Consider the following 11,871-nt stretch of genomic DNA (forward strand, 5'->3'; position numbering starts at 1 on the left):
ATAGGATGTAACAGATGCTGACCTTTTGCATGTCAGGACTAACCGACATTGTAAGTTGGCCAAAACCTGCACAGCAAATGCTCTGTAACTTCTCTGCCATGTTTCAAACCTCACACGTGAAACTGCCTGCACACCAGCCCCCAGCCAGGCTAAAGGGAATAAAGAAGGGAAAGGATGTCAGCTTTCATTTGAAAAGATGGCATTTTCCAAGACTATCAAGTTTCAGAGTTTTGTTCCACAAATCTACTAATCCTTGCCTGCCTCTCATCACTCTCTCTAGATACAGCTTCAGAATCTTCAGCATAGGACCTTCATTTCCCTTTTGCATCCCCTCTTTATCACCCTCCCCCATCACCAATTTATCACCTTTATTTTAACTGTTTCTCCAAACGTTTCATTCCAGACCTTTGCTGCTGTATTTGTTTACAATCCATGAAGATGATGCCTGATCCCAGCAGCTGGGATAAATGAGCAAACCACAGATGCCTCTCTCCACAGCTAGTTATTTAAATGGAGATATTCTTCCTAAGTGTTTTCCAATGGAGACATATATGTTAGGGTGTAAATATATATATATGGAGCAGCTACAGGTCCATGTGAGGGAGAAGGGGAATATCTAAGAGAGAACTCATTATCTTTACATACAACTTTTCAGGAGATGGCTATTAGCTCAGTTCACTTTGTTTTGAGTTGCTGCATTTTAGGTGTTAGACAGTCACAGTACACCATCCATAGGGAATGCAGACATAGGTTTTACTAAATGTGCTTAGCATGTCAACATTTTAAGCATTGGCTTGTGATTGTTACCACTAAGGCTTGGTGAGAGAGGGGCCTCGGTATTAACTATTGAAAGCAGGGGGCCTAGTAATTGCTATTGAAAGCAGATCTGCGGGGTATTTGTGTTCTTTGTCATGAAAGATGTTTACTGGATTCAGCATTTCACTGAGCACCGTTTAGTGTCTTTTTGTTTTCTTTTACATTCAAAATTCATTAAACAAAGTTGGGTTTTTTTTCCCAACAGAAAATGTCAGCACTGCTCCACACCAGTGCAGCTGACTGTGCGTTTGAGCAGCACTTTCAGCCCACAGAGCTTTTATTCTTGTTCTAAACCAAAATGACAGTTAAAAAAGGAAGGTTTTTAAAGCAGTGCCGCAGTGTCTGCATCCTTTTTCTTCCCTGGACTCAGTTATGGAAATGAGTCCTAATATGAAAAATGGACTTCTAGAAACCTTGAAAGCGCTCTTTGGAGCTGCACTCCCCAGGCACTGCGCTCTTCCAGCAACAAGTGCACTCAGAAAGGAACAGTAAGGCTGTGACTGATGACAAAAGCAGGCACAAATAAAGTTCAAAACTTTGAGGACATTCAAATACATTTAATTAAACTTCTTCATGCTGCAAAATGGGCAATTTACTCTCTAGTACTACCTCACTGTATCTCAGATTAGAAAAGGAATATTGTAGCCGGGAATATTGATGTATGAACGATGTGCCACAAGGGAAAATAAGTGGAAGACCTTTCTCTCAGGCCTTCCTTGGTTTTGAACCATGGGGTGGGGATTTGGGGGTTAATCTTCCTATTTCACTAAGCAAATCAAATATTGAAAGAAGATGATGGGAAGTGGAGAGCCATCCAAACCAAATCAAATTGAGAAGTCAGTAATGAGAGTCCATTCCAGTGTGCATTAGAAAACCTATTTTGCAATGCCATTTCACTGTCTGACCTGCAAAAAAGTCCAGCTGTCCAGTTCCAAGCATCTTAAAGAAGCGCTATTTCTTCGATGTTCAATTTACATTAATGACTTCCGCTTGGAAGTTTCATTTCCATTCTTATTATAAAAATATATTCCTCTGTATTCTACATTGCTTATTTTACAGAAAGGATAGTTATTGCCTGTTTCATCTAAAAATGGGCAAAGGGAGACTAAATAATCTCCTAGCTACAAACTGGGACAGGAGTTAAGCAGTGTACTATAAGCAAACTAATCCCTCTGAAGTTTGCTGAACACACAGGGATAGTGCTGACAGATCTCATGTGAAAGCACATGTTCTTGCCACATGTAATATCAGACACAGATTAATAATATCTTACTGACATTGATGTGTTCTGGTTACAAATTCAGTGTTACTATTCTCCCAACACATCAGCAATCTCTTGTCAATGCCCAGAGAAATGACAAGGACACTCCTAAAGGGTGAATAAGGCAAGAAAAGTGGTAAAAATGGGGGGTTTCACAGTTGGAAGGAACACAGTCACAAATGATCTTTCCTAATGGCCAAGGATCCAAGTGTAAAAAGGAAAAGGAGGTGAGTTGCAGAACTGAGAGAACAGCAGAAAAGGACAAGTGGGTCAGTTAAAGGAAGGAAAACCCAATAAAACGTGGATGAGAAAGCTGGAATATGTTTCCTGAGCTCTGTGAACGGTTTGGAGCATGCAGATGGAAAAATATTATACCATATTAGTGTACTCAGTACGGCAAACCTGCAAGCAGAAAAGTGCTCAGTGTGCGAGGAGCTCATGAGAAATTGGCACTGAGCCATGGCTTTGCAAGTTGCTGCTCCCAAATCTCTTTTACTTTAAATTCGTTCTTTACTTCCATGATAGTTGAGGTTTGATGAGTTTAAGAGACAGGCTGTTTGCCAAGGCTTCAGAGCAGAACCTCACACACCACAGCCACAGCCTAAGGCTCACAGGAACGTCTTGGCGAGAGTGACCCCATGCAACTAGTGACAGCAAGGGGAGTCTCACAGCTGGAGCTGCAGCATCCTGCCAGGTGGGGCGAAAAGCCTCATCCACATGAAAATGGGAAAGAGCAACTAGCTCCCAGCTATTCTGTTCTTGTGTGTTTGCTGAGGTGGCAGTGGGGATAGATCAGCAATGGTCCACCACCATATCAATTCCTGTCAAAGACTGCTCATTAGAGGGCTATGACAAGGACTGATGTAATTCCTTCAGTACAATGATATCCTCAGAAAAGGAGCCGACCTATCCATACGCAAGACACTCTGGCACTGCCAGAGCACTGCCTTAAGCTACACCAGTAACTCCACTGGTTCACAAGCAACATGAAAGCATCTCTCCCAACCCTCCTCCTTGCGGCCACTCTGCCTCCAAAGACGCTTCTCTCCCTGACTTGCTCATCACCGAACAGGGGCCGGAGGCAACTGGGGGGTAGGAAGGGCGAAAGGGGCCTGAGGGGGGGAAACTGGAGTGGGGCCGGCCCCGGGGACACCCCGCCCCGCAGGGGCGGGACAAGCCTCCAGCCCCGCACACAAACGGGTAAAAGCGGGCGGCGGGACCGGGGAACAGCGAGCGACCGGGGCTGAGCTGCGGAGCGGGTGAGCGGGGCCAGCGCCGGGCACCGGGCCCAGGAGTGGGACCGGCACGGGGACCGGGCACCGGGCCCTCATCTCATCTCACCTCACTGCGCTGTCCCACAGGTCGCACCAGCTGCGGGATCGCTGCAGGAACCAGCAGAACATCGTCCACAATGGCAGGCGAGGTGAGGGTGAACTTTGCTTCTCTGGAGGGGTGGTCTCGGGGTGCTCTGGCAAACAGGCTCAGCTGCATGATAACCCCAGCACTGCAACCTGCCCTGCTGATCTGGGTGCTTCTCTTCTTGATTTGTTTTCCTGGGTTTTAAATGGAGAAGGGGACAGCAAACATATTTGTTGCAATAGTTGCAATGACCCACCTCTGATTCCGGCAACAACCCACAGTAGTTGGGATATACTTGGGTATCTCTCCCCCATTCAGCACTCAGTTCCATCCCCTCTGCCATTCATCCCAGGGACTGGTTTCTCAGCCAGGAGCTGCAAAACTTTGCTTTTTCAATTCCAATTGAATTCCAATTCCTCACAGCTCCTACTGACAAACCGGGATCATCAGCAGCCTGTGCCTGCGCCCTGACTTCCACGGGCTCTCTCCTGCTCTCCTCTCGGGTTCTCCTCCCCTCCTTGGTTCAGTTCCTGGGGAAGGGGTTGCTCGGGGCTCCGCCGCTGTCCATGGTAGCGTGCTCGCTGCGCAGCTCCGCGCTGCTCCACAGACCTTCTGCAGGGTATTGGGGCTGTGGGAGGTTTTCTGTCCTTTCCTTTTTACTCGAACATTTCTAACACCAAAAGGGACCCAGACCTCCCTTTCTGCAATCTGCACCTTAACCAGTTTTCTGCTAATTTTATGCCAAAGCTTGCAAGCACCTCATGGAGACTGGAGATGCTTCAAACGGTAACTTCGTGCACTTCGTAGTTACAGGAGTGTTTTAGAGGATGTGGCTTGTGCTGGCCCACAGCTCTTTGTCAACTGTTTTGTTATAGTCTCTCTCAAAGAGTAGGGGTTTAAAAATTATCATTTCAAGTAACAGGAGGTTTCACTATACAGCTTTCACTATATCCCTGGATGCCATACTTTATTCTGTGTCAGGAAACTGTCAAAGAGTCAGTGATCAGCAGCTGCCTTAAAAGAGATCCCTGCTGGTCTTGCAAAATATGCCCTGATACTCTTCTTCATAGGATCATGGACAGGATATACTCCCTCCAGACTCCTACAGAAGCAAAGCAACTGGGAGGATTCCTGAGCCAGACCTGACAGGTCATAAAGTCCAGGGCTTTTCTGATTAATGGTACAAACTGAGAACATTCCCGAGTATGTCCTCAGTTATAGCTGGATAAGGAGTAGCATGGACATTGCACAAGTTATACAGGATAGATCAGAAAGTCTTCTAAGAATGTCTCTGAACTATTACTTCTAGGGAGATAAAATGATGGCAGGAAGGTTTGTTGGAAGCAGAGATCCAGTCATGGAGATGCTCAGCGCTTCCATTACATATGACCAGAGACTGGCTGAAGTTGATATCCAGGGAAGCATAGCTTATGCCAAAGCCTTGGAGAAGACTGGAATCCTACCTAAAAGTGAGATGGAGAAGATCCTGAGTGGTCTGGAAAAGGTATTTATTTCCTTCACAAACTGTTGTGCGTGCTGAAATGAATGGCTCCTTCTCTGACAGCATCACTAGTAGTCTCCCTGACCTGCTATTCTAAAGAATAATAGAACCATAGAATGGTTTGGGTTGGAAAGGACCTTAAAATTACCCAGTTCCAACCCCCCTGCTGTGGGCATGGACACCACATCCTAGACCATATCACCCAAGAATCCACCGCGCCTGGCCTTGAACACTGCCAGGGATGGAGCATTTACCACTTCTTTGGGCAACCTGTTCTAGTGTCTCACTAGAAAACGAATCTTTGCATGTCCTCATGTCCTGTTCTTTGGAGCTAGGCATCTGCTGAAGTGCTTTCCTGAAAGGGAATGCTGCCCTAAGTCGCAGACATGACAGGCCCACATGTACTGCACATAGGTCTCTTGGAGACATTCTGGGCAGGAGGTGGATGCTCAAACTGCATCCCACTAAAGGCACCAAAGCCCAACACAGTGGGATGTGAACCAGCTGAGAAGCCCCCAGTGAGAGCCTGAAACCCTGAGGAGCACATTGCCAATGCTCATCATGACAGCCCCAGTACCACGGTGAGGTGTGCTCAGTGTGACCTGCCCAGCCTCTTCACACTGCAGTCACCAGGAATTGTTTCCCTATGAATGAGGAATATTATTTTCCTGCTGGCAGCTGGGATCCTGCTGAGTCTGGCTGCCCGAGTCAGAACAGGTAATGCATAGCCTGCATAGAAGATATCCCATTGTTCTTGCTCACCCACCATGGACAATGGTGACTCTATACAATGTTTGTATAGGAAAATCCTGGTGGACAATGAGCTCACATTTGCTGCAATGCTTAAATCCTCCTATAGCCATAACACTGCAGAATCATCATGGGGAGAGAGAGGAATCCCATCAAGTGCAGTATAGAATATTGGGATAGTGCAAGCAGCCAGCCTTGGCCTGAAAGAACAGCAATGCCAGAGCTCACGTGAGACTTCACACTTTGACATCCACTGGGAAGGCAGAAATTGGTATTTCCTGAGGACACTCATGCACAGCACCAGGGTAACTGTAGAGGCTGACTGGTGTTTCTGCTGATGTTTGTAGATCTCTGAGGAATGGTCTAAAGGAGCCTTTGTGGTGAAACACACCGATGAGGATATCCACACTGCCAACGAACGCAGACTAAAGGTTTGGGTCCTCTCACCTCTTGTTCCTGCTCCTCTGGAGCTGGATCTGCCTCACATGAAGTGCTTGTACCTCTGTTCCACTGGGAAATTCCACTATACCCCTACTGCACAATCAAGTGGCTCCAAGACCCCCCTTTTGTGGAAGAGGCACTGTACAAGTATAGAACCCAAACATGCCCTTCCCCAGAAGGGATCCCATGGCTACTCACAGGATCCTCTAGAATCCCTTCCAGGCAGCGATGAGGTCTGCTTATGTGGAGTCTCCTGCTTAGAGTACAGAGATACTGATAGAGATCCTCTTCTTGCCCTCAGGAGCTGATTGGAGACATCGCTGGAAAGCTGCACACTGGAAGAAGCAGGAATGATCAGGTTTGTACAGAATCTATTTTAAATCCTTTCTACTCCTCCCCCACCTCACTTCAGAAAACCTGAGACCAGAACAGCCTTTGGCTCTTCTCCTGAGGAGCAAGGTATACTGACATTACCACATCAAAATGATCAGATGATGACAGGAAGATGCACCTTCCTATCACACAGAACAAGGAGGGGGATTGCTGTAAAAGTGGCCAGTCACTCCATATGTCATATTCTGCTTTGTCTGACTGTGGCCAATCTCATACAGGTTGTGACTGACTTGAAGCTGTTCATGAGGAATTCCCTCTCTGTCATCTCCAGTCACCTCCTGCAGCTCATTAAGACCCTGGTGGAACGTGCTGCCATGTAAGTCCTTTCCAAATCCATGACCTCTGCCTTGCAGGACCAGGAGACTTCCAGGCTTGCTCTTTGACTGGCTCCAGTGAGGGCAGCAGCAGGGTCTCCTGCAGAGGAAGATACAGACAGACAGGCAGTGTGTGGTAGCACAGGGAAAGGCAATGGACCCTCTTTCCCCACAGTTCACATCACAAAGACCTTCCTCCTCCCCCAGTGTATCCAGGCAAAGGAATTGAGGTGGGAGGTCCCCACAGGACTTCAGAGCACCAAATCCATCTGAAGGAGTGGGGAACATGTTTCAGGTTGCTAAAGATGAGAAAAGCTCAGCTGTGTAAACTCCCTGTTTAACTCTGCCCCTTACACACTACACTCCAAACTGGTGGTGGACTGAGGAATCTTTGCCTGTAGTTTTCCAGAGAGGCCTATGGCAGATGCACCACTCTGGAAAACTGGGAAATCTAAACCCCATGTGCTTAGGTAGCAGGTGACAGGGAGACAGACCAGCTTCAGGACAAGCTAAAGATGTTCTCTTTGTGACCTTGCCAGAAAACCCTGGAGTGTACCTGCCACTGCTGGTATCCTCACAGCTGCTGATCACCTCTTTCTCTCCTTTCACATGCAGAGAAATTGATGTTATCTTGCCTGGCTACACCCACCTGCAGAAAGCTCAGCCCATCAGATGGAGCCAGTTCTTGCTCAGGTAACCACCTTTACACTTGGCTGCAGGGACCCTTCTCCTCACTTGGGGCCATGCTCAGCTGGAGCCTAGAAGGGCATCATCCTCTGAGGGTGCAGGCAGGGGTGGTGACAAACAGAGATAACCTTGCAGACTGGAACAGGAGCTCCCCATGTGGCCCTGACCCAAGCACTGAGGAGGCAGTGGAGACTGACTCCTGCATGCTCCATCCTTTGGCCACTCTCACCTCTTGGGTTGTGTGACACTTTCTGACATCAGGTGCTTCACCTCTCATGTCCTTTCCCAGCCACGCTGTTGCTCTGACCCGTGACTCTGAGCGCCTGGGAGATGTGAAGAGGAGGATGAATGTCTTGCCTTTGGGGAGGTGAGTTTGTGTTATCACTGAACAGGCTTTGCTCTGCCTTCTCTGCTTCCTAGAGCCCAGTTTTGGTTGAATATCTTGCATGACTTCTGTTTCTTTCTTCCCTGGCAGCGGTGCTTTGGCTGGAAACCCATTGGAAATTGATAGAGAGCTTCTGCGTAGTGGTAAATGTCTCCATATGATTGAGTGACACTTTCCTACCTGTAATATCTAGAAGGGAGGGAAGCATTGATTTATGGCTTACAATGGCACCATAGTACACTGCTGGAGCCAAAGCTTTTCTTTCATAAGGCTTTTTACTGCAAAGAGACAGGCAATGGCTGTTAGCTGAGAGCAGGAAGAGCTAACTCTGCTGCACACTGGCTGCCTGGGCTAGTAACAAAGACCCCAGTCAGTGAAGAGTTTAACATGTCTCTGTTTCTGGGACTACTCAAGGGCTCACGGTTACGGGCATGCTGGGGCAAACTGTTATATTCTAGCTCCATCCATACCAAGCCTGACTTCCTCTGTCCATCATCACCTTCCTTACAGAGCTGGACTTTGCCTCCATCAGCCTGAACAGCATGGATGCCGTTAGTGAGAGAGACTTTGTGGGTAAGCACAACTCATTCGCTTTTTCACACCACCATTCTAGAAGTAGCCTCCTGAGACCTTTCCAGTTAACTTCCCTTCATAAAGGACTGAAATCCTCCACTAGGAAGTACTTATACAGAAAACCTATTTGATAGTGTTTAAACTCTAGTCAGGGCTCCCTGGGTTATCAAGCAAACAAGCACCTGATTTCACATCCTGATTTCCTGACTTCTCTGCAGTGGAATTCCTCTCCTTTGCCACCCTGCTGATGATCCACCTGAGCAAGATGGCTGAAGATCTCATCATCTACAGCACCAGTGAGTTTGGCTTTGTGACCCTCGCTGATACCTACTGGTAAGTTTTTGGTCTCTGGAGAGTAATTCTCTTCTGCTATCCTCACCTGAAAGAGTAAGACAGTGTTTGGGGTCTCCCTGTTGCCGCAGGCTGACACAGCATTAAAAGGCTGGCAGAAAGGCAGCCACAGGGTGAATACCCCTCACTACTGAACACTTCTTTCTGATTCTGGCAACTCAACCAAGTCTGCATTCAGCACTCGCTCCTCCCCAGCAACTGCTGGCACAGACAACTTCCTCCTCTGCTGGCACTGCCTGCCAAAGCCTTCCCTGCCTGGCCAGCTTTGCAATCCTAACCGATTTCCTGTCTCTTGGGGCAGCACAACACAGCCCTCCCTCTGCGTTGTCAGAAGGAGAGCTGACCTGCTGATAGCAGCCATGGGGATGCTTGGGGGCAAATCTCTTCTTTGCTGCCTCTTTGAGAGGTGGAACTGCATGTTAGCTCCAACAGGACTGCAAAACCAAAGGCTTTGCTGTGGGAAACATGAGAAAGTTGGCACACTCGGTTCACTGCTTTCCTAGAGCCTAGAAAGAGAAAGGGACAGATGTGTTGCTTTTGGAGGGCTGTACCAGGATGCTGCATGATCTGTGTCTGTACGGGCTGGGGTCCTGCTCACCGTTACACTCCACACACCTGTCTTCCAGCACTGGCAGCAGCCTGATGCCTCAGAAGAAGAACCCCGATAGCCTGGAACTGATCCGCAGCAAAGCTGGACGAGTGTTCGGACGGGTGAGCGGGCTCCGGAGAGAAGGGGATGGGGAAACTGCTTATCCAGGGCTGAGGAATGTTCCTCCTTCTTGCCTCTGCTCAAAGAAAAGTGCCCAGTCTTGGTTCTTCACCTCTGCTGGGACAGTGTGCTTCTCCTCTTGTACCTAACCACCTCACCTGCTTCTCTCTGCAGCTGGCTGCCATTCTCATGGTTCTCAAAGGCCTTCCAAGCACCTACAACAAGGATCTGCAGGTAAAACACATGTTGGCTTTTACAGGGTCTCTCAAACACACAGATCTCTTCTACTCTGGAGCACTTTGCTAGTCCCTGTCCCTGCACAGGCCCTGCTTATGTGTAGGGGGTGAGGAAGGGGCTGAGGCTCAGCACAATGCACTTGGCACCATGGCCATAGAGGAGCCCCTGCTTTGCTGGCCAGGCTGCTCAGGCTCTTGGTTGGGCTTTTGGGCCGCAGCAGGTTGACTCACAGCAGTTTCCATCCTTGTTCTAATGCAGGAGGACAAGGAGGCTGTCTTTGATGTTGTGGACACCCTGAATGCTGTGCTCCAGGTGGCCACTGGAGTGATTTCTACCCTCCAGGTAAGGCTTCAGGATCTCACTACTGAACATGGTTGGGATGCACATCGCGTAGATAACATGGGTAAATGAGCTCTAGATGGGTCCTAAGATGAAGGCTCTTCAGTAGCTCACCCACGTTTCTCACTATGGCCACCACTCTCAGCTATTTACAGCCCCAAGGAAGAGTTAATGGTAATGTCTCCTTCTGTCCCTCCTGCAGATCAACAAGGAGAACATGGAGAGGGCTCTGAGCCCCGAGATCCTGTCTTCTGACTTGGCCCTCTACTTGGTTCATAAAGGAGTAAGTGTCAGGGGGAGACTGGAAGCTGTGATTTCTTTGAATGCAGAATACTGCTCAGCGAAGGCCTGAGATGAGGCCTTGTGTTCTGTTCCCAGGTGATGATCAGTCTGGGTGAACAAACACGAAAGCTGGAAACCTATTCTTTACATGTATCCCAAGTAGTGGAACTGCTGCCGGGTGGATTTGATAGTAATTTACAGGTGGAGTTTTACCTACTAACTCCTTCCCTTTTCACACCCCAGAAAGCCTGGATTGAGATTGCATTGCCCTAGGTGAAAACAAGCCAACCAAAACAGAGCACATCCATTTTTTTTTCAAAGGAAAAGACCCCATTTCCTGGTCACTGACTGTGGCCTCTGCTTCTCACTGCAGATGCCATTCAGACAAGCCCACATTGACGCTGGAAAGGCCGTCCACCTTGCTGAGTCTAAAGGCATCCCCATCAATAATCTCAGCCTGGATGACCTGAAGAGCATCAGGTTCGTATTACTTGGCTTCCCTCAACAGGCAGGTATCAGCCTCTCGTCATGTTGGCTTCCTTATGATGCCCTTTCTGAAATCACCTGGGCCAGACAATACCTCAAAATCAATGCTGTTACTGCTGGCCCTCACAACACAGAATGGGAACAACATCACAACCACTCAGCTCCAGCAGGCTATGGGCAGCAGCTACTGGGAGGGAATGGATGAAACTCATGCCCTGACCTGGAGGCACCAGCCCTTCAGAAGGCTTTGGCTCCAGACTTCTGCCTGTAGAGCTGACTCTTTGGTCTCCCACAAACAGCTACTGTCAGGAACCAGAAGTGCCAGGGCTGCAGGAGGCCTTTCCCTTTCTGAAAAGGCTCCATGTCTACTCCTTCACCATCTCCACAGGCACTGAGCACTTAAAGCCAGGCACCAGCACCCAGTGCTCTCCATTGACACTCTTGTCTTTGCCTCCCCAGCCCCCTGTTTGGCAGCGATGTCTCCCAGGTCTTCAACTTCTTCAACAGTGTGGAGCAGTACACGGCCATGGGTGGCACTGCCAAGAGCAGTGTGAGTGCCCAGATCGATCACCTGAGGGAGCAGCTCAAGAGGCTGAAGGAACAGGCTTAGAGTGTGGGGAGAGATCCCGTGGATGCAACGTTGTGCCTATATCACTAACCTGGAGTTAATAAACACTGTGCTGTATGTAGCTCACTGAAACTCCTGTCTTGTGTCTTCCTTTTTACGGGCATGACTGAGTTGGGCTTTCTCAGCCCATGTGAGGCCTGGGGAAATGTTCACTGGTGTGAAAGAACATGGGCCTGTGGCCTCCGCCCCTGGCAGTGGAGCGGGGTATGGGGTGCTCAATATCTCAGAGGCTGGTATGTTCAGAGCAGCTGGAGTGTCCTGCTACAGCAAGAAACCTGAAGATGTGTCTCTTGGAATGAAGGGTGGTGAACTAGGGAACTGATTGTTCCTTTGCACCTGACATTGGTGAGGCTATACCT

General features: G+C 48.7%; 1 protein-coding gene across 1 annotated transcript; it reads left to right on the top strand.

Annotated features, from left to right (window-relative positions):
* Window positions 1–2,269: 2,269 nt before the first annotated feature.
* On the top strand, window positions 2,270–11,494 carry LOC308227567 (argininosuccinate lyase; the record flags this gene model as incomplete). Its single annotated transcript, XM_080630254.1, has 19 exons — window positions 2,270–2,304; window positions 3,439–3,500; window positions 3,860–4,005; window positions 4,746–4,940; window positions 6,035–6,118; window positions 6,430–6,486; window positions 6,740–6,837; window positions 7,451–7,528; window positions 7,812–7,889; window positions 7,998–8,050; window positions 8,418–8,480; window positions 8,699–8,813; window positions 9,458–9,542; window positions 9,715–9,774; window positions 10,036–10,119; window positions 10,319–10,399; window positions 10,495–10,599; window positions 10,772–10,878; window positions 11,344–11,494. The coding sequence occupies 19 exons, from the start codon at window positions 2,270–2,272 to the stop codon at window positions 11,492–11,494; spliced, it is 1,737 nt and encodes a 578-aa protein (XP_080486380.1).
* Between the last annotated feature and the right edge of the window lie 377 nt (window positions 11,495–11,871).

This window comes from Psittacula echo (assembly GCF_963264785.1).
Source record: "Psittacula echo genome assembly, chromosome: 15".
Lineage (NCBI taxonomy): Eukaryota > Metazoa > Chordata > Aves > Psittaciformes > Psittacidae > Psittacula > Psittacula echo.